The following is a 23,484-nucleotide window of genomic DNA, read 5'->3' as shown; positions in this document are numbered from 1 at the left end:
TTGTCTCAAACTTCTGAGCTCAAGCAGTCCTTCTGCCTCAGCCTCCCAAAATGTTAGGTTTATAGCTATGAGTGACCATGCCTAGCCTGATATGGTTTTTTGCATGAAAGTTTAAAATTTTGTGCATGTGTGTATGTGTGTGTGTTTAAGAGGGTGTTGCTCTGTCACCCAGGCTGGAATGCAGTGGTATAATTATAGCTCACTGAAGCCTTGGTCTCCTGGGCCCAAGTGATCCTCCCACTTTAGCCTCTCGAGTAGCTGGGACTACAGGTGTGTGCCACCATACCCAGCTAACTTTAAAATTTTTTGTAGAGACAGGGTCTTGCTTTGTTGCCCAGGCTGGTCTCGAACTCTTGACCTCAAGTTTCTCCCACTTTAGCCTCCCAAAATGCTAGGATTACAGGCATGAGCCACTGTGCCTAGCAAGTTTTGTAATTTTGAAATAAGTTGATCCATTTTTTTTCTTTGTTGCTCATGTTTTTGGTGTTATATTCAAACATTTATTCCCAAATTCAAGATCACAGAGATTTACCCTAATGTTTTCTTCTAAACTATTTTACGGGTCACTTCTTATATTTACTTAATTTATATATATGGTGTGGAGTAGGGATCCAACTTCATTCTTTCGTATGTGGATCTTCAGTTGTCCCAGCACTATTTGTTAAAGAGAGTATTCTTTTTCCCACCAGCTGGTCTTGGCACCCTTATTTAAAATCAGTTGACTGTAGATGCGTAGGTTCATTTCTGGACTCTCTGTTCTATTTTTCTATATGTCTCTCCTTATGCCAGTACCACACTGTTTTGATTACTATTGCCTTGTAATAAGTTTCGAAACAAGGAAGTGTGAGTCCTCCAATTTTGTTACTCTTTTTCAGTATTGTTTTGGCTATATGGAGCCCCTTGCAGGCCCATGTGAATTTGAGGTTTGGCTTTTCATCTCTAGGATAAAGCATATTGGGATTGTGATAGGTATTGCATTTGAATTTGAAGATTGCTTTGGGTAGTACTGTACCTTAACAATATTAAGTATTTCAATATATGAACATGGGATATCTTTCTATTTATTTAGATTTTCCTTAATTTCTTTTAGCACTGTTTAGTTGTGTTCAGTATATGCCTTTTCACCTTCTTGATCATATTCCTACATATTTTGTTCTTTCAGATATTACTATAAATGAGATTGTTTTCTTTTTTTGACATGTACATTGCTGGTATATAGCAGCTGATTTTTGCATGTTGATTTTGTACCCTGCAAACTTCACTGAATTTATTATCTCGAGTAGGGGTGTGTGTGTGTCTGTCAGGGTTAGGGGGTGGATTTGAAGGATTTTCTATGTATAGGATTATGTCATCTATGCATAGAGATAGTTTTACTAGTTCTTTCCAGTTTAAATGTCTTTTATTTTTCTTGCGTAATTGCTCTGTTTAGAACCTTCAGTACAACATCAAATGGCAGTGGTGAACGTTGGCATCCTTGTCTTGTTACTGATCTTAGGGGGAAAGCTTTCAGTCTTTCACCATGGAGTATGGTATTAGCTGTGGGTTTTTCCTAAATGCTCATTGATGTGTTGAGAAGCTCTTCTCTATTCTATTCCTATTTTTCTAGGTGTTCTATTTTATCATTAAGGGTGTTGGATTTTGTCAAATGCTTTTTCTGAATCAATTGAGATGGTCATGTGTGTTTTATTTCTTTTGTCTTAGTAATGTGGTGTAATTATTTTGGGGGGTATGTTTTACCACCCTTGCAGTCCTGGGATGAATCCCACTTAGTCGTGGTGTATAATCCTTTTAGTGTGCTGTTAGACTCAGTTTTTTAATATTTGCTTAGAATTTTTGCATCTATATTTATAAGGGATGTCGGGCTATAGTTTTCTTGTGGTTATCTTTTGTCTGGCTTTGGTATTGGGGTAATGCTGGCCTGTCGATTGAGTTAGAAAGTATTCTCTCCTTTTCCTTGATTTTCGTGCTCATCCCCCGTCTTGTTTGTTTTTTGAATGGATTTTAAATTATTTTGGGAAGTTAATTATTCAGATTCTTAAGGTTGTTATTCAAGACGAACCAAAAAAAAAAAAAGGTCTTATCCAGGAAAAATCCTTGCCTGATGAGAATTTAATCACAATATTTCGTTGTTCAAGTTCCACCTACCTATTTTAGAAACAGATGATATTATAGTCATAAAATCTCATGGAATCAGATGTGTTATAACTTGATTATACGTGTGTAGACATTCCAAGAGAGCTTTCAATCCCAGGATTATAATGTTACGATAATTTAGTTACCCATATGTATATAAACATTTCTAGCAGCAATTTTAGAAATATAATACCTCCTTGGAGGTATTTAACAAGATATAAATTTGATTTTTGGCTAGCTTTCACTACTTCTTAAGATAGAACTTGAACATTGGGGCAGATCCCAAAGCAAATACTTTAACTACAATAGTTATGCACAAGAAAGTCCTGTAAATAATCTATCCGTGACAAGCTACAAAGTCAATATTCAAATGTCCCAAATCTTAGACTCCTTTATTTAAAAGAACTAACCAACAAAGAATTTACTAAGCCCACCTTTTTTTTTTTTTTTTTTTTTTTTTTTTTGAGACAGTCTTGCTCTGTTGCCCAGGCTGGAGTGCAGTGGTGCAGTGGCACGATCTTGGCTCACTTCCACCTCCTGGGTTCAAGCGATTCTCTTGTCTCAGTCTCCTGAGTAGCTGGGATTACAGACACCCTCCACCATACTTGGCTTATTTTTTGTATTTTTAGTAGAGGTGGAGTTTCACCATGTTGGCCAGGCCAGTCTCGAACTCCTGACCTCAAGTGATCCGCTGGCCTCAGCCTCCCAAAGTGCTGGGATTATAGGCGCAATTCACCATGCCCGGCCTAAGCCCACCATTCTTTTCAGCTGTTTGTACCTTTAGATAAAGTTATTGCTACTCTCTTCTGTGGTCTATAATTTGTGAAAAACTAATTATGATGCAATTTCAACAAATGTATTTGTTCAGTTCTATTTGATTTTCTAATTCATGTTGCATGAGTAATAGATGCACTGATGAAGTTAGCACATTTTAACAGTTTTCCTTTCAGAATGTGCTTTTTAACAGAATGCTAGCAGATTGTTTGGCTGTTATTTTAATTATATTACAGTCCATTCACAAACGGTACAACCACAAATTATACAATAAACCTAAAATTTTTTAATTCTGTTTTTGTATTTGGAACAGTCTAGTCCAACTGTATTTAAAGGGAAAGTTAATTTATTCAAAGCGTATTTTTAAGACCTTTTCATTTTGGTTAAAAATGGTGACATACAGCTGGGTGCGGTGGCTCATGCCTATAATCCCAGCACTTTGGGAGGCTGAGGCGGGCAGATCACGAAATCAGGAGTTCAAGACCAGCCTGGCCAACATGGTGAAACTCCGTCTCTACTAAAAAATACAAAAATAAAAATTAAAAAATTAAAAAAAATTAACTGGGCGTGGTGGCAGATGCCTGTAATCCTAGCTACTCAGGAGGCTGAGGCAGGAGAATCGCTTGAAACCGGAAGGCAGAGGTTGCAGTGAGCTGAGATCGCACCATTGCACTCTAGCCTGGGCAACAAGAGTGAAACTCCATATCAAAAAAAAAAAAAAAAGACATACCAAACCGTTTTAGATCCTAAAGGATTCCTAATATGGCATTATAGACCAAATGTGGTACATTCAGTCCAAAACTTATGTTCTAAGATGGAGCAGAAAACAAACATAGTAACAAAAATGTTTTTTGCTGTAACCAAATACATGTAGGTAATTTTAAAAGTCTTTTGAGGGGAGGAGTCAATAATTGATTTTGTTGGTAGTGGAGAGAATGGGTGAACTAAATAATATTTAAAAATATATGTGGTTTTCAGGCTGGCACGGTGGCATACTCCTATAATCCCAGCACTTTGAGAAGCTGAGACGGTAGGATCACTTGAAGCCGGGAGTTTAAGACCAGCGTGGGCAACATAGTGAGACCCTGTCTTGACCAAAAAAAAAAAAAAATTAGCCTGGTGTGGTGGCATGCATCTGTTGTCTAACTACTTAGGAGTTTGGGGCAGAAGGATCACTTGAGCCTGAGAGTTCGAAGTTGCAGTGAACTGTGATCATGCCAGTACACTCCCGCCTAAGTGATAGAGTGAGACTCTCTCTCAAAAAATAAAATATAATGGTTTTCTAGTAGGAAAATGTACTTACATAGTTTTCCCTTATCCAGTCTCATGATAGCATTGTGAGGGAGGTATTACTTTATTTGACACTTGAGAAAACCAAATTGGACTGATTGACTTTACCATTTCACTCCTAGTAAGTAACTGCTGGAAATCAAACTCAGAACTTTGGAATTAAGCATCAAGCTCTTTCTATTAAACCAGATTTTTGTTTTCTATGTTTCAGTTTAAAAGAAGAAAAGAACAGTACTTGTTTTCTATAAATGTGTGATACATATTCTGTGCTGACAGATAATAAGCAATTCATTTTAAAATGTCATAAGTTCAGAATATAACAATGGGACTTGGCCTTTCAGATATATTACAGTGTGCTTAGATTTTCAAAAATTTTATTTCCATGCAGCTTGTCAAGGATTTATTATTATTATTATTATTATTATTATTATTATTTTTTTTTTTTTTTTTTAAGGCAGGGTCTCACTTTGTTACCCCGGCTGGAGTGCAGTGGTGCAATCTTAGCTTACTGCAGCCTCTGTCTACCTCCTGGGTTCAAGTGATCAACCTGCCAAGTAGATGAGACTACAGGCGCACACTACCACTTCCAGCTAATTTTTTGTATTTTTTGCAGAGGCAGTGTTTTGCCATGTTGCCCAGATTGGTCTCAAACTCCTGGGCTCAAGAAATCCTCCCACTTCAACCTCCTAAAGTGCTGGCATTCCAGGTGTGAGCCACCACGCCCAGCCAAAGATAAGGTTTTATATAACTTTCTCTTGCATAACTTTGGAGGAGCAGTGTAGTGTAGTGCAAAGTTATCCAACTTTAAAGGACACAAGAATTACCTAGGAGATTAAAACTTTTTAGGGCCCAGGAAACCCTCTAGGTACTTCTGGTAGAGGTAGTCCAGGGACAATACTTGGGGGAAACACACTGGCTTTGAGGTTTTACACAGATAAAAAATACCTACTTCATAAATTAGTGATGGTGATTTAATCTATGGTATCTCTACAGTTCTTGGTATAGAACCAGGTACATAGGAAATGTTCAAAATATTCCATTCTTGTGTGATGACTTGGGTGGCAACTAAGAAGCAAGAGAATATTCCTTCTTTTCATTCAACAAAATTTGTTGAATTCCAGCAGTATTCTAGGGACTTGTGGATATAGGGGAAAAGGAGCACATTCCTCATTCTTGTTGAATTTATTTGATCAACTCATTTTGAAGGTATAGTTCTTACCTTGTAAAAAAATAATAAAATGACTATTGAGGGCATGTTTGCATAATCTTTTCCCTTGCAAATTAAAGTTTTATTTTTTACTTGAATGAGGATTGCAGTTCAAAGAAATGGCCTATTATTTCTCAGTTTTCTTGTTGCTTTAAATCTATACTGTCCAATAGAGTAGCCACTAGATACTTGCAACTATTTAAGTCAATTAAACTTGTATAACATTAAAAATACAGCTTCTTGGTGGCACTACCACATTTCAATTGCTCAGTAGCCACATGTGGCTAGTGGCTGCTTTATTGGACAGTGAGATGTAGATCATTTCCATCATCATACTAAGTTCTGTTGGGACAGTGTTATTCTGGAGTTTACAACTACAAAGTGGTGATTTTCCAATTGTCTTTATCTGTAGATTGATTTTGAGGCAAGTATTAGCAGTGGCTTGAGGCTGTCACATAAGTGTATTAATACCCTTTCAGGTTGACCAGGCCCAGGGCTAGTATTGATTTACCTTAACAGTTTTCATTACACAGCCAGTGAGAGATAAATGCTAAGACATCTGGGCATTTTCTTTAAATTTCTGAGTAATACACTAAGGTTATTTTACTGCATTAGTCATAGCTTTTCTCATGCAGTGTGTGTGTGTGTGTGTGTGTGTGTGTGTGTGTGTGTGTAGAGAGAGTTAATTCACCTCCACAGCATTATAATTGTTTTAAATGTATATCTAATGAAATTTTGAGGACAAAGGGGTAAAGAAGAGTTGCAATTGCATCTGAATACTAGAACTGAATACTGGAATTCATGGTACTTACATAAAATAACTTCTTTTATAGAAACCAAAACTAAGAGTAGTGAAAAGTTGGTTTAACACTGTTTACTCAGCATTCCACTGGGTAGAACCCCAGTTATGATTATTTAAAAATATTAGTTATGAGGCTGAGTGCAGTGGCTGGCTCATGCCTATATTCCTAGCACTTTGGGAGGCTGAGGTGGGCGGATCAGCTGATGTCAGGAGTTTGAGACCAGCCTGACCAACATGATAAACCCTGTCTCTACTAAAAATACAAAAAATTAGCTGGGTGTGGTGGTGCGCTATAATCTTGGCAGCTATGGAGGCTGAGGCAGGAGAATGACTTGAACGTGGGAGGCGGAGGTTGCAGTGAGCTGAGATTGCGCCACTGCACTGTAGCCTGGGCAACAGAGTGAGACTATCTCAAATATATGTATATACATATATATATGTATATGTGTGTATATATGATAAATGTACATATATACATATATGATAAACACATGTATGTATATACGTATAAATATGACAAATACATGTATATATACGTATATATACATATATATGACAAATTTAGTGTTTTAGTAATTGAAAAACCAAGGATAAATTCTTCTGTATTTTTGTTGTTTTTAAAACCTGCATATAAAATTGAGTAGCACCCACTACATTCCAGTGTCTAGGTCGTGAATGCATTTTTTGGGGGCAGAGTTCAGTAAATGATATGCAAGTGCAATTGGGTTTTTGCCTCTGTTTCCTGAATATGAGTAGCTAGTTACAGATAGGTCTTACCTCCTTTTTTTCCTTCAGTTTTTGCTGTTGTTCCTCTCTGAGAAGAAAGGCAATAAGAGACTGCTGTCATTTGGTCATGGGTCAGGGATTAGTGCGGCTGAAGTCATTGAAATCCTTTTGTATGTTATTGCCTCCTTCAGTGACCTTCTGTCTTTCCAGGTCACTTACTTCAGCCTTTGGTACTACAACAAGCAAAATCAGCGCCGGTGGGTAGATTTGGAAAAACCTTTGAAGAAGCAGCTGGATAAATATGCATTGGAACCAACCGTCTATTTTGGAGTGGTGTTTTATGTGCCTTCAGTTTCTCAGCTGCAGCAGGAGATTACCAGGTGAGAAATTACATGCCATTTGTTTTTAGGAAATAGTCTAGTGAGATGTAAAAAGCGAAACTAAGGTTGAAGTCAGAAGATAAGTTTGAAACTTTGCCTCTCGCCCCACATTTTTAGCTATGGTATTACAAAGAGGTTCTCATATGTGGCATGTCAGAGTGTTTTACTACGTGTTGGGTAACTTATGGGTTCAGTAGGCACAAAGGAATAATTAAAGGGAAAAATGATGGATTTACCCTAGCTGTGCACTCTTCCTGTAGTGATGTTACCTTTAATGTTTTTGTTGTTTCTGATCCTTTGTAATTAGGAAAGGAGAGAAGATATTTTAGAAAATTAGTCATAAAATCTGTGTTCATTCCTCAATGAAATGTGCTGAAAGGCTCCTAGAATTCTCTTCCTCTAGCTATATTCTGTAGACAGGTTGGGGAGGGAGTACAGAGTTGAGGGAGGGAAGTGTTTAAGATCAGGAAATTTTGACTGATAAGTGCACTTAATAGGGACAAAAGCAGAAAGGGAAGATGATAATTAAGGAGCAGAATAGAGGAACTAAGTGTTCTTGTTCTTTTTCCCCCTGAAGACAACGAAAAAAGGAATAAAATTTGAGTTCTTGAGCGTGGTTTTCAAAGTTCTCTGAATCCCATCACTGCCTTATCTTTTTAACCCTATTTAATGTTACTTTTGAGCCAAGCTGAGCTACTTCAAGGGCCCGAAACATACCGCATGCCCTTTCGTCTTTGTGTCCTAGATCTTTCTCTCACATGGAATCCTGTTTGCCTCCTGAGTTGTGGTTCAGAAGGTACCTCCTCCATGAAGCATCTATGACCCCAGGACAGAATGAGTTTTGGCTTACGACCTAGAATTTGATTCTACTTGTGTTAAGATGGTAATTGTCATACCCTATTATTAGGATTTTGCAGGTATCTTTTTCCTAGGTTTTAAGCCTTTGTTTTCTTTAGCTTTACTTAATGATATCTTACACAGTACCTTGCGGACAGTGAGAACCTGGTACTGTCTCGTGTTTGTGGAGTGCTGTTTGAGTCTGCCAGTTAATGATTAGGAGAGAATGGGAAGTCAAAGCAGTAAGGATCCAGTGGTAGGGATAAACACAAACTGACTGTAAAAGTCTGAGATAGAAATAATGAAGAGAAAATGGAAACCAGAAGGAAAAAGCCTGAACTGATCACTTTAACTCATTTAAACATTTACTGAAGATACGCTCTTAAGAACTGTGTTGAATAGAGTGGGAGGTGAATATGCTTTAATCCCACCCTGGAGGAGCCGCTCACAGTCTGGTGGAATTGGCAGTTCATATAAATAGTTACAGTATCCTATGATAATAAATGCTTTAATTAAAGCTGTGGATTCCTAGGGGTGGGGCAAGGGGAACTTGAACAGGAAAGGTAGAGAGACTGGCATTTAAATTGACTTTAGAAATGTTCTAGAGGGAATAGTTTTTGCAAAGCAGGGGAAGTAATCAAAATGATTACATGTCTTCAGGAAGTTTCAGGTATTACTTAGAAAGGAGATTTAAAAAATAGGCATAGCAATAAAGTCATGGTACAATGAGGAAGAGATTTTCAAATTTAATGGAATCATTAAATTTATATTTTACAAAGATCACCCATCATAGAAGCAGAGATGGCAAGACTATAGGCAGGAGACCAGTTTAGGAATACCTGTGCCATAATCTAGGCGTAGGTTTACAATATAGAACTGAACAGAAAGGCATTAGCTGTATTGAGAGAGAATGGGCCTATTAGAGTCAATCAGTAGGATTGCTCATCGATTAGGTATAGGAGCGCCTGATAGAGAAGTTGTATCAGTAAGGATTAAGTATAGCTATATATAACAAAAACCCTAAATATCATTGACTTCTGTGAGAGAAGTTCAGAAGTCAGCCTTGCAGAGCTTGTCTGACAGCTCCACAGAGTCTTCACGGACGCTTGCTCTTTCTTTTAGTGCTCCAGTATCCTCAGTGTGTCCTTCCCATGCACTAGGTTTACCTTTTGGTCCAAGATATCCAGAGTTCTGTCTGTCACATCCATAGTCAGAAAGCAGATGAGTGGTTTCCTAGGAATGAGGTAGGAATTGGAGAGACAGATTATGAGGGGTGCAAGGAAACTTTTGCAGGTGGTATGTTCCTCATCTTGTAGTGATGGTTTCATGGATGTATGCATGTGTCCAAATTGTCAACTTGAAATTTGAACAGCTTCTTTGTATGCCAATTATACCTCAAAAACGGTGTTTTAAAAAAACCCACTCAAAGATATTGTAAGAAAACAAAGCGGGAGGGCCGGGTGTGGTGGCTTGCACCTGTAATGCCAGCACTTTGGGAGGCTGAGGGGGGGCAGATCACCTGAGGTCGGGAGTTCGAGATCAGCCTGCTCAACATGGAGAAACCCTGTCTCTACTAAAAATACAAAATTAGCCAGGTGTGGTGGCACACGCCTGTAATCCCAGCTACTCGGGAGGCTGAGGCAGGAGAATTGCTTGAACTCAGGAGGCTGAGGTTGCAGTGAGCCGAGCTGGCACTGCTGCATTCCAGCCTGGGCAACAAGAGTGAAACTCTGTCTCGAAAAAGAAAAAAGAAAACAAAGGGGGAGAATAACAATCTGATTAATACACCTTTAGAAAGTGCAGACTTAACAGAAAAATACGACCACAAAGCAGCAGAAAACTGGCACCTAATACTACAAAATGAACTTTAAAAATTAAGAAAATAACAGATGATATGAAAGAACCATTTAAATCTGAATTAGAAAAGCTTGGGAATAATTTGGCTATGTAACGGGTGAATATGAAAATAGCTGCAAAAACAATTAGAAATTTTGAAATGATAGAAACTATAAAAGTATAGAAGATTAAAAAATAGATGTAATAGGATTCCCCAAAGGAAAAAGCCAAAACATTCTTCTAACAGTATGATCTAAGTCAAAACATTGGCAAAGAACAAATTCCAAAAACTATATAACAAATTCTATATTCTAGCTATAACACATTTTAAAAACTTCCTTGAAAGGAAAATGACTTGAAGCTCTGTATTGAAAAGACGTACTGTGTACCTGGCATGGTCAGTCCAGAGCAATCAGTGCCAACACATTCTGCAGAGTCACCAGAAATTGGGCATCTAGACTAAAGTTGTTATAAAATTAAGAAAATAAGATTGGTGTCAGACTTCTGGAAAAACACTTCATGCCAACGGACAAAAAAGTAACATTTAACATCCTCAAGGAAAGGAAATAGGAGGCAATGATTATATATCTAGCAAAAACGACCTGTGAATATATCTTAATGTGAGCTGCCATAACAAAATATTATAGACTGAGTAGCTGATGTATTTTCTCAGTTTGGAGATCTGAGCATAGTTGAGGTCTCATGAGGGCTCCCTTCCTGGCTTGCAGAACTTCCGGCTGGGTCCTCACATGGCAGAGCGAACAAACACTCTGGTGCCTGGAGTTCTTACTTGCAAAAGAGGAAATTTTGTTTCAATCATCAATAATTGTGCCTCATTTGAACCTCACTGGCTACGATACTGCCACTGCACAAAGCTTGGAAATTTTGACCATCATAATTTTGACCAACTAGGCTGGGCACGGTGACTCACGCCTGTAATCCTAGTACTTTGGGAGGCCGAGGTGGGTGGATCACTTGAGGTCAGGAGTTTGAGACCAGCCTAGCCAACATGGTGAAACACCGTCTCTACTAAAAATACAAAAATTAGCCGAGCATGGTGGTGCATGCCTGTAATCCCAGCTACTCAGGAGGCTGAAGCAGGAGAATCGCTTGAACCTGGGAGGCAGAGGTTGCAGTGAGCTGAGTTTGTGCCACTATACTCCAGCCTGGACGACAGTGAGACCCCATCTCAAACAAAATAAAACAAACAAACAAAAAAGAATACAACTGCATGAATTGAAACACATCGAATATATCTTTTAAAATTCACAAATTCATAATACTTAAAAAAAATAACCTCATTGGTCATCTTTGAAACTTACTAGAATACAATACATTATTCTGAATGGCAGTAAGTTTATCCTATCTTTATAGATTGTATAAAGAGGTAACAATCATCAGTATTGGCTAAAACCTTTGGGTAAAAGGAACAGGCTGGCATCATCTGAACTCAGTGGGCAATGTCAGCATCACTGTAAGTGGGACAACCAAATACCATTTCTTCTGATGTGATGCATCAGGAAGTACCAGGCACCACCAGGTTAAATGACTAAAATGAACTTGTATGGAAGCAAGCCTCTAGTCTGCACTGTTCAGTAAGGTAGTTGTTAGCTATATGTGGCTATTTATAGTTAATTAAAATTAATACAATTAAAATTTTTCTTGCACTAGCTACAGTTCAGGTACTGAATAGCCACATGTGGCTAATGGCTACTATATTGGGCAGCGCATATACAGATAATTTCTATCACTGTAGAATGTTCTTTTAGACAGTGCTGCTCTAAATCTAATGATCAGTTTTCAGGAAAAATATGAGAGCATGTAAACTAGCCAAATGACCCCATGAGACTACAATCACAAAAGTCCAGAAGGTAGGAAATTCTACATGACAAATGGCTCCATTTCTGTTAATAACATGAAAATAAAAGGGAATAAAAACTTCCTTTTTTATAGCAACAGAGATTTAGAACTATCCATTAAATGTAATCCGTAGACCTTGTTTGGATTCTAATTTAAGAAAATTGTAAAAATGCATTTTTGAGGCGATCATGAAAATTGCATATGAATCAGGTATTGAGTACTCAGTATAAAGATGTTCATTTTGTTGGGTGTAATAAAAATGTAGTTACGTTTTTAAAAAATAAAGCTTACCTTTTAGGGATATGTACTGAAGTACAGGTGGCATGACGTCTGGGATTTGCTGTAAAACACTGGTGGTGGAGGGGCACAGGAGAGGATGGATAGAGAAAACGTGGTAGGCATAAGGTTGATGGGTGAGGCACCATGATAAGGAGATGGGGTCACTATAATTAATGTCTATACATATATTTCAGAATTTCCAAAATAAAACTTAAAAAATAAAAATGCCGATGCCTACACATTGTCTTCTATTACTAGTCTAAGAAAAACAGATGAAGAGAAAAAGCTGCCTCTTCATACATTATTTGGAATTTCTGTTGTGCAAAATGGGGTCACCTAATTTATTATATAATTCTTGTCATATATTGTATGAAATATTTTATATTGGAAAGTTGATCAGTAACTTGATAAAGATTTAGATAAAATATTTGATCAGCATATTTTTACTTTCGGGCAAGTTTATGGAATGCTTGCTTTTGAATTAAAATGTGCAATTTCTTTTATTCCTTGGCTGACAGTTTTGAATTCAGGTCTGCGTGTTACATTTTATTACTGCTTTGTTTTTTCCCTATTATTTCATTCTTGTTGCTCGGTTGCCAGGCTGGAGTGCAGTGGCGTGATCTTGGCTCACTGCAACGTCCGACTCCCAGGTTCAAGCGATTCTCCTGCCTCAGCCTCTGAAATAGCTGGGATTGCAGGTGCTCACCACCATGCCCAACTAATTTTTGTATTTTTAGTAGAGATGGGGTTTCACCATGTTGGCTACGATGATCTCAATCTCCTGACCTCATGATCCACCTGCCTCGGCCTCCCAAAGTGCTGGGATTACAGGCATGAGCCACCGCACCCGGCCTGCAAAAATATTGAAATAACATATTTATAAGCCATCTTCAGCCCCACCAATATATAGAAATTTTAGCAAGAAGTGATAATGCCATTGAGGTGAAATTTCTTGGCCATCTGCTCCTACAGTAAATACTTCTTTAAGAAAAACATATTATGGCTGGGTGTAGTGGCTCATGCCTGTAATCCAGGCACTTTGGATGGCCGAGGTGGGAGGATCGCTTGAGCTCAGGAGTTTGAGACTAGCCCGGGCGACATAGAGAGACCCTGTTTCTATAAAAAATTAAAAACAATTTAGCCAGGTGTGGTGGTGTACACCTGTGGTCCCAGCTACTCAGGAGGCTGAGGCTTGAGGATCACTTGAGTCCAGGAGGTTGAGGCTGTAGTGAGCCATGATTATGCCACTGCACTCCAGCCTGGACTATAGAGCAAGAGGCTGTCTCAAAAAAAAAACAAACTATCTGTCTGTGTATCCATCCATCCATCCATCCGTCCATTCATCCATCCCTAGTTGCTTCCATTAAAGGATTTGAGGGATAATACAATAACATATAGTAACAACCACTTAGGTTTTTTACTGTATATTAAACACTGTCCCAAGTACTTTATTAATTTAATTCTCATAACAAATCCTATGACATAGGTGGTATTATCTCTTTTGTAGATGAGGAAACCAAGACACAGAAGGGTTGAACACCTTGCCCAAGGTCACACTGCTAGTATGTACTGGAATTGGGACTCAAGCAGGCTGGCTCCTGAGTCCTTGCTCTCAACCATTGTGTTTTGTGGACTGTCGTGTAAAATACTAAATGAATAAAAATACTAGAAACATCTATAACTGTAGATTTGTCGTGGTTAAGAACAAGACCTTTGGGTCATTCAGACCTGGGGATTCAAACTCCATCTCAGTCTAGCTCTATGCATTTGAGCATGTTGCTTAATCTCTGAGCTCCAGCTCTTCATCACTTAAAGGTAGCTATTATTAAATAGTGGAGAAAGCAATTAAGAGGGATAATAATGATTGTGACTATGCCTGGATTTTAGCTGTGAGCTTAATGGCAGCCAAAGCAAAAGAAGAAATCTGAGTTCCATCATTCATTATGTAACACAAAGAAGCATACCTCTTTGCAAGCATGACACATTTTCCTGGTATATTATTTAAACAGAAACTTTCAGGTGTGATTTTATGTAAGACATTGAACCAGAAATGAATAAGTTAAAGCAAATATGAAAGAATCAATTCTCATAACAGTGCAATGTAAGGCTGTGGAAGGCTACATTAATTGGGTTCAAGTATATTGCTTTTCATGTTTTTTGTTTATTGTTTTGAGACGGAGTCTCTCTGTGATGCCCAGGCTGGAGTGCAATGGCACCATCTCAGCTCACTGCAACCTCCGCTTCCTGGATTCAAGTGATTCTCCTGCCTCAGCCTCCCAAGTAGCTGGGACTACAGGTGTGTGCCACCACACCTGGCTAATTTTTGTATTTTTACTAGAGATGGGGTTTCACCATGCTGGCCAGCCTGGTCTCCAACTCCTGACCTCAAGTGATCCACCCGCCTTGGCCTCCCAAAGTGCTGGGATTATAGGTGTGAGCCACCTCACCTGGCCCTTTCTAGTGTTTTTGATTTAAGGAAAAGGCCGAGAATATTTAGAATGGAATCTGTGAACAGCATGTTCAATAGACAGACTTCCCTGAACACAGTCTTCCTCAGATAAGCTTTTGAAAAGAGCTGCTTTATAGAAAATCTCAAGTTTTTCTGTCTGATGGATCCCACAACTGCCAGCATCCCATTAGCTAATGGAGGGAAATCCATGCATGCGTTTGGCTGTTAGCAGGTGGAAGGGGAAAAGGTGGATCCAAATTCTTATTTGAATGGATGGTGTTTTGGTCAGGTTCTTCGGTAATAAAGAACAGAGGTTTACATGTCTGTGGCTGAAATAAGATGATAAAGACTCATATGAAATGATTAAAGGGTGGGCTCTCAGAGGAATTCAAACATGAACTGTAACTGGGTTGCACTTCACAGGCACCAAATATGGAGGACATTTTGGATTCCAGATGGCTCCATAGACTGCTCTGGCAGAGTGTCTGTGATCTCCATTTAGCACTGTATCCCCAGCATCTAGAATAATGCTTAACATATAGTAGACCCCAGTAATTACCTGTTGAGCAAATAAATAAAAGGAAGTAGTAAATCTTCACCCTAGAGTTTTATCAAAATGGAGAAGTGAGTGGCTTCAAGTACGTGATTGATACAGCTGCTGTTTGCTGGCTATGCGCTTAGTCGTTTACATATATTATTATTGGAATATGTTCAGTCCTGTGAAGGGGTGATGATACCCTCATTTTACTGGTGATAGAATTTGAATTCACAGATTATGACTTGCCCAAGTTCATGCAGAATACTAATTTGGAGAGTTCAAGTCTGCTTGACTCTAAACCTTGTTCTGGTAACTGATGCCGTATATATTGAAAGTACAAACAGGGTGGTAAACAGAAGTAAACCCGCATTACCAGATATTAAGAAAGCATCTTAACAGCTGTTTTGAGGGATTTTATCAGAAATATTTTAATATCAGCCTGGTCTGAAATTTCAGAATCCATTTTTCTCTGGCTTTACTTTCCAGTGCTAGGGAACTTCCACCAAACAAGGTAAGCAAAGTCTTATATTACCAAGTTACTAGTCAGTTTTTAAAGTAAAGATTGGCCACTGGCTTTTCATTTCTCCAACTAAAAAGAAATTGTAGGGACTGTTTTACAGGGCATGGAGCAGATGACTAATTGTCTTATAGGATCGTTTTAGTTTTGAAATAACTATAATCTAGGATAAGTAACTCATTAGATTGATTAAAGTGTATGTGTAAGTGTCATATGGTTGAGGACTTTGTCATCCTTGTTTGAAACCATCTAGGGGCTCTGCATGGTGGTTCATGTCTGTAGTCCCAGCATTTTGAATCCAAGCACTAGGATTACTTGAGCCCAGGAGTTTGAGACTAGCCTGGACAACATGGTGAAACTCCATCTCTACAAAAAATAGAAAAATTTGCCAGGCATAATGGTGTGCACCTGTAGTCCCAGCTACTCAGGAAGCTGAGGTGTGAGGATCACCTAAGCTTAGGGAGGTCGAGGCTACAGTGAGCAGTGATCATGCCACTGCACTTGAGCCTGGGCAACAGAGGGAGACCCTATCTGGAAAAAAAAAAAGTAGGATTAAGGTTTTGTTTTGCTGGTTTATGCTTCTCTACCAAATTATGGTTAAATGCATTGTGTCTCAATGAGATAATATTGACATTGACCTTATAAAACTGACATTTTTTTTAATAGGTATCAGTATTATCTGCAACTGAAGAAAGATATCTTGGAAGGAAGTATTCCTTGTACCTTAGAACAAGCAATTCAGCTAGCAGGCTTAGCTGTTCAAGGTAAATAAGATCAATTCATAATGAAATAGTTCTATCAGATTAAAATGTGTTGCAACAAAATAGCAAGGGATTTTTAAGTTAACTGACTGTCTATATACATCTTTAGTAGTATTTATATATTAGCGAAATATTCTGTTATCTAAGGGGCTTCCTTTTGGGAAAAAATGAACTTGGAATACCTCAATGAAATATGAGACTTCTGGAAGTTAATCATGTTATATGTCAACAGAGCAAACAGTACAATAAATAGAAGTATACACACACATATATTCAATCACATGCCAAATGACGTTTCGGTCAACAAAAGACCTCATATAGGACAGTCGTCCCATAAAATTATAACACTATATTTTTAGTGTACCTTTTCTGTGTTTAGATACACAAATATCATTGTGTTACAATTGCCTGCAGTATTCAGTACAGTAACATGCGGTATAGGCTTCTATGAGCAATAGTCTATACAGTATAGCCTAGGTGTGTAGTAGGCTACACCACCTAGGTTTGTGTAAGTATACTCTGATGTTTGCACATCTCCTAATGATGCCTTTCTCAACGTATTCCCATCATTAAGTGACATATGACTATATACATACACATTTATTAATACTATGCTATGTATTCATCTAGTTCAAAGACTTTATCTGCTAATAGGTCATATTTTAAGAAGAAAGATATGCCAGTCAGTGAGTTTGATGAGGTTATATTCACTTATAGTTTAAGTACACTTCATTTGTGTGGTTTCTTCTTATTTACTTATTTCAATAGGTTTTTGGGGAACAGGTGGTGTTTGGTTACATGAATAAGTTCTTATTTATTTAGTTACTTTTTTTTTTGAGATGGAGTCTCGCTCTATGGACCAGGCTGGAGTGCAGTGGCACGATCTCGGCTCACTGCAACCTCCGCCTCCTGGGTTCAAGCAATTCTCCTGCCGCAGCTTCCTGAGTACATGGGATTGCAGACACCTGCCACCCCACACACCCAACTAATTTTTGTATTTTTAGTAGAGATAGGGTTTCAACATGTTGGCCAGGCTGGTCTCAAACTCCTGACCTCAGGTGATCCACCTGCCTCAGCCTTCCAAAGTGCTGGGATTACAGGTGTGAGCCACTGTGCCTGGCCATGGTTACATGAATTAATTCTTTAGTGGTGATTTCTGAAATTTGGGTGTACCCATCACCTGAACAGTGTACCCTGTACCCCATGTATAGTCTTTTATCCCTCACCGCACTCCCACTTGTTTGGTTTCTTAAATGGTTGTCCTGGATTATGCAATAATATCATCAATCATAATAGATAAAGATGGCTGGGTGTGGTGTCTCATGCCTCTAATCCCAGCACTTTGGGAGGCCAACGTGGGAAGATTGCTTGAGTCCAGGAGTTCGAGACCAGCCTGGGCAACATAGCAAGACCTTATCTTTAAAATGTACATATATAAATAAAGATTCTGCATTTCACCAGCATTTTTGAATTGTTTATTTTTTTTATTTTTACATGTCTAATATACATGTATTTACATGTATGTGTGTATTTTCTTTTTTCTGGAGACAGTCTTACTCTGTTGCTCAGGCTTGAGTGCAGTGATGTGATCGTGGCGCACTGCAGCCAGAACCTACTGGGCTCAAGTGAACCTCCCACCTGAGCCTCCCAAGTAGCTGTGACTACAGGTGTGCGCTACCATACATGGCTAATTTTTAAACTTTTCTGTAGAGATAGGGTCTTGCTATCTCTTGGGCTCAAGCTATCCTTCCTCCTTGGCTTACTGAAGTGCTGGGATTATAGGTATGAGCCACTGTGCCTGGCCGGGAAGGTTTCTTTTTTTTTTTTTTTTTGAGACGGAGTCTCGCTCTGTGGCTCAGGCTGGAGTGCTGTGGCCGGATCTCAGCTCACTGCAAGCTCCGCCTCCCGGGTTCCCGCCATTCTCCTGCCTCAGCCTCCCGAGTAGCTGGGACTACAGGCGCCCGCCACCTCGCCCGGCTAGTTTTTTGTATTTTTTAGTAGAGACGGGGGTTTCACCGTGTTAGCCAGGATGGTCTCGATCTTCTGACCTTGTGATCCGCCCGTCTCGGCCTCCCAAAGTGCTGGGATTACAGGCTTGAGCCACCGCGCCCGGCCCGGCCGGGAAGGTTTCTGACAGTGCATTATTTCAAACAATTACTGGCATTTCGCCTTGGGAGTGAAATTTAATCAGAATAATTATTAATAAAACTCCTTCAGCTATTAGCAGGCATGGAGACATGCATCATTTTTAAACAAATGCCTGATGCACATAGAGCCACATTCCTTTTCAAGGTACTTTGGATTTTCTTAAGTATCCTTTTTGGCTTTAAGAATTACTTTTTCATAAACATTTTGCTGAATTGTCAATTTTTTTAAAAAAATAAAAATTTCAAAACAAATATATCTTGCTGTAATATATTCAAGTGGTCTAAGTCCATTTCATCACTACTGTTGACAATTTGGTTTCTCCTTGACATTTTTCTGTACATAAGCAAGCATATATGATTACAGGGTAGGTTTTGTTTGCATTTTAACTATAAAAATGAGATCATATTACATATAGCTTGCAACTTGTTTTTTTATTTAATTCATAGGCATTTTGCCAAGCCAAGACTCATGTCTACCTAATTAACATTTTTAAAAAGATACTTTTAAAATATACTTTTTATAGTTATAAAAAATTTGACTTCTGAAATATTAGCATACCATCTATATATACTGCATGTTGAATTTTGTTGTGCATATTTTGCAATGAAATTTAAATATAATTAACGTGAGTTTTTGTCATTCTATATAGCTGATTTTGGTGACTTTGATCAGTATGAATCCCAGGACTTTCTTCAGAAATTTGCCTTGTTTCCTGTGGTAAGACTTCTTTTGACACTGGGCTTTTTAACACAAACAGTTCATTCCTATACCCTTAATAATCCCTGAAATGAAATCCGTATGATAGACTTACTGTCAGGAATAGGATTATAAAAAAAAATTCCCTCTTATAAACATCTCAAGTGTGACTGCTTTCTCCGTTGTAGTCATCTTGGTCCTTGTGAACCCACAGAAACTGAAGGGTCTGTAGTGACTGCACTGTGCCTGGAGATATTTGTTTTCTATTTGAATGTGAGTTTAAAAAGAAGGATTCATTTTCAGCTTCTCAGGAAGGCGCAGGTTTTGCTTTTAACTGAAGGTTTGAAACCTTACAAAATTATATTGAGGAATGAATGTCACTTCTCATCAGCAATTTAAAAAGTAGATGACAAAGACACTGCCTTCTACTTTTATAAAGTCATTACTGATGGAAGGGACATAGAAACTGCATTGCAACTACTAAGGAAGGTGTGGCATGCTCTTCTGAGTGTCTATACAGCCAGCCAGAGAACACACAAGATGTTTTTATCTTGCTGGGCTCAGGACTGGCTGACTACTGTCACCAACTTGAAATAACTCAGCTGAAACTTTCCCAGGGGTGAATTGAGAAGGTGGGGCAAGTTTTTTTTTGTTTGTTTTTTGTTTTTTGGCTCCTGTGAAGAAGCCACTTAATTCCTTAGAAAGGTGATTACCTATGTAAGCAAAGCTCCCATATATTAACAGTAGTCATAATTTTGCCAGATAGTGACGAGAGTCATTAACAGTCAATGGCCATGATTCCTTCTAAGAAATTTGGGTGAATTTTCACATACTTACCACTGTGTGTTTTCTTCAGGGATGGTTACAAGATGAAAAAGTATTGGAAGAAGCAACCCAAAAAGTGGCCTTACTACATCAGAAATACAGGTAACTCTAAGAAATAAGACATGGAAATAGCATGGAACCAATGTCTGCTTGAATTTGAAATATTCAATTAAATATTTAATTTACATGATTAATATGTATTTGCCCAACTAAATTTGGAACATTACTGCCGCTGCTATTACAAGTAGCCAACATTTACATAGTACTCACTATGTACCATGTGCTGTTCTAAGTAAGCACTTACCCATATTATTCATTTGTTGTCCTTTTTTACCAGTGAGGACACTGAGGAAGTTGAAAGCAGCCAGTCATTGAAGGGTGCCCATTTTTTATTGTGTATAGTAAAGGTTTATTTGATAACCTCATCCTGTATAGGTTAATGTAAAATTAGGATGATTTGTTTTCTTTTATGATACAGCTTAGCAAGTCCAGGGTTACTTCCCTCTGTATACCTATGGAAGCTGTGTCTGTCATCTGGGGAACTACGCTAAGAACTATGGTGCTTAGTACTCTGAACTATGCTTCTGCATACCTTTGTATACTTGTACATATTGACATTCTTTCATGGTGAATCTCTGTGTTGCCTGTAAGAAAAAATACTCTTCTAGAGAATTCTAGGTTTCATTCTAAACCAACTACCACACAGTTCCACATACAGATGTTCCTTGACTTAGGATGGCGTTAAGTCCTGATAAACCCATAGTAAGTTGAAAATACTGTAAGTCAAGATGTATTTAATAGACCAATCCTGCTGAACATCATAGCTTAGCCTAGCCTACCCTACCTGTTCTCAGAACACTTACATCAGCATACGGTTGGGCAAAATCATCTAACACAAAGCCTGTAATATATTTTATAATGTTGAATATCTCATATAATTTGTTGAATACAGTACTGAAAGTGAAAAACAGAATAGTTGTACGGGTCCTCGAAGTACAGTTCCTACTGAATTTGTATCACCTTTGTACCATTGTAAAGTTGAAAAGTCATTCAGTTGAACCATCATAAGTTGAGGACTATCTGTACTCTATCATTAAATTCTTATAACTACTCATTAAGATAAACATTATTATCTCCATCTTACAGATGGGGAAACCAAACTCAAAAAGATTTAGTTATCTCTGGCCGGGAGCGGTGGCTCATGCCTATAATCCCAGCACTTTGGGAGGCTGAGGCGGGGAGATCACGAAGTCAGGAGATCGAGACCATCCTGGCAAACATGATGAAACCCTGTCTCCACTAAAATACAAAAAATTAGCCAGATGTTGTGGCATACACCGGTAGTCTCAGCTACTCAGAAGGCTGAGGCAGGGGATTTGCTTGAACCCGGGAGGCAGAGATTGCAGTGAGCTGAGATCGTGCCACTGCACTCCAGCCTGGTGACAGAGCAAAAAAAAAAAAAAAAAAAAAAAAAAAAAGATTTAGTTACCTCTACATGTGGTAAAGGTGGGAATTGAAATCAGGTCAGTTTCGTTAGAACCTATTGCTTATCACCTTCCAAATAAAATAACCTTTTGCCTCTAGTCTCTCTCCACTCAAATCCACACAGTGGCTCACAAAAGATTAATCTCCCTAGCATATCACTTTCCTCTTACCCCTCTCCTTCTCCTTCCACGTGCTTGTGGGTATTTTCACGCTTCCTGCTAGCCTGAGTTCATTACTCTGGGATTAAAGGCCTCCCATAAATTGGTTAAATCCTGCCTTCCCAGCTTTACCTTCTGCTGTCCACATGAACCATTTCTTTTCTAGCTTAATTGATCCCTCAGGCACACATTGCCCTGCCTTTGTCACTTCCATTTATTCATTTGTGCATTTCCTTAAAAGATAGCTTAGTGTTCTTTGTATTAGGCAGAGTAAGAGTGCTGGATGCTATGGCACAAAGATAAATAGAATAATTTCTTGTCTTCTAAGCGTGCATTCCCAGCCCTGCAATATGAGGGCTGGCAGGACAACCCACTATAGTAATGATAACACATATAAGAAGATAATGAGTGCAGTAGAGGGGTATGGGTGGAATGTATTGGGACTGCACAGAATTGGGGCATTGGGGAATCCCAGAAGGTGACCCAGAGGAAATGATACATAGACAGAGTTTTGAAGGATATTAGGGATTGGCCAGATCCACAAGTGAGTCACAGGCATACCAAGAAGAGGGGTTCTCATGTGCAAAAGCCCAGAGGGGCTAGGGAACATACTCTATCTGAAGAGATGCAGAGTTTGGGATGGCTGCAGTGTGGGTGCCTTGAGCACAGAGGGGAGCATCGGAAGATGAGGCTGGAGATGCAAGTCTGCATGCACTTGGGCACTCCTCCTGTACCCACACTGCCTTCCTACCCATCCTAGTAGTGCTGCACTCCACTCACCTGAGCAAAAAGGGGTTTTCATGTCTCCTTCTCATACCCTTATTCCCTGCATTCGACATTTAGCACATAATTCTCAGTAATGCCTGATATTTTGTTGTTTTTGTTTTTGTTTTTTTGTGTTTTTTTTTTGTTGCCCAGACTGGCGTGCAGTGGAGCAATCATAGCTCACTGCATCCTTGAACTCCTGGGTTCAAGCAGTCTTCCCACCTCAACCTTCCAAGCAGCTGGGACTATAGATGTGCACCACCATGCCGGGCTAATTTAAACTTTTTTTTTTTTTTTTGTATTGACAAGGTCTCACTATGTTTCCCAGGCTGGTCTCAAACTGCTGGCCTCAGGTGGTCCTTTCTCCTTGGCTTCCCAAGTTGCTGGGGTTACAGGCATGAGTCACCGTGCCCAGCCCTGATATTTGGGATAATAAGCAATTACTTGGTGATTTAAGAAAAGTTCAAGATTTCACCTGAAGATTTTTTTAGGAAGTTTTTTTATCCCCTACCTTCCCAGTCATCTGCCTTAAGCATAGAGAGCAGGATCTCATGTGATACCCTCAGCATTCAGTACGGTGCTTTACACATACTGGTTTTCAGTAAATATCAACAGATTGATATAACCAATTATAGATGCTTAGAAACTTGAAATGTTTGTAATGTCCTATGCTAAATTGATACATAGGTTTTAAGAAAAGCTTTATTTTAAACCATTTTAAGCTTGCTTTGTGAACAATCTTGCTTCTTTTGGGTTGCAGAGGGCTCGCAGCTCCTGATGCTGAAATGCTGTACATGCAGGAGGTAGAGAGAATGGATGGCTATGGAGAAGAGAGCTACCCTGCTAAGGTAAGTGTGGCTCGGTGGCTGGGGTTCTTTAAAGTTAGGCTCACAGATTTGAGAAAATCGTGGGGAAATCCAAAGATGTCCTTATGTGCAAAGGCTGAGGACATGCAAAACTCTGGAAACTTAAAAGCCGAGGTCCTGGTGACCAAAATTTTGTGGTAAAACGCATTCCC

At 38.9% G+C, this 23,484-nt stretch overlaps 1 protein-coding gene and 1 pseudogene across 2 annotated transcripts in view; one reads left to right on the top strand and one right to left on the bottom strand.

Annotated features, from left to right (window-relative positions):
- The window catches only part of PTPN21 (protein tyrosine phosphatase non-receptor type 21), an 88,152-nt gene that overhangs the window by 29,448 nt on the left and 35,220 nt on the right, over positions 1–23,484 (top strand). For both annotated transcript variants that reach the window (XM_007987521.3, XM_007987522.3), the window contains exons 3-7: positions 7,143–7,312; positions 16,295–16,392; positions 19,187–19,254; positions 20,090–20,160; positions 23,227–23,314. In XM_007987521.3, coding sequence (XP_007985712.2) covers positions 7,143–7,312; positions 16,295–16,392; positions 19,187–19,254; positions 20,090–20,160; positions 23,227–23,314 — 495 coding nt within the window. The remainder of the gene's footprint in view (positions 1–7,142; positions 7,313–16,294; positions 16,393–19,186; positions 19,255–20,089; positions 20,161–23,226; positions 23,315–23,484) is intronic.
- LOC119619215 (U4 spliceosomal RNA) lies at positions 10,732–10,862 on the bottom strand (annotated as a pseudogene).

This window comes from Chlorocebus sabaeus, chromosome 24 (assembly GCF_047675955.1).
Source record: "Chlorocebus sabaeus isolate Y175 chromosome 24, mChlSab1.0.hap1, whole genome shotgun sequence".
NCBI classification, from domain to species: Eukaryota; Metazoa; Chordata; class Mammalia; order Primates; family Cercopithecidae; genus Chlorocebus; species Chlorocebus sabaeus.
This window is presented reverse-complemented; position numbering and strand designations above follow the sequence as displayed.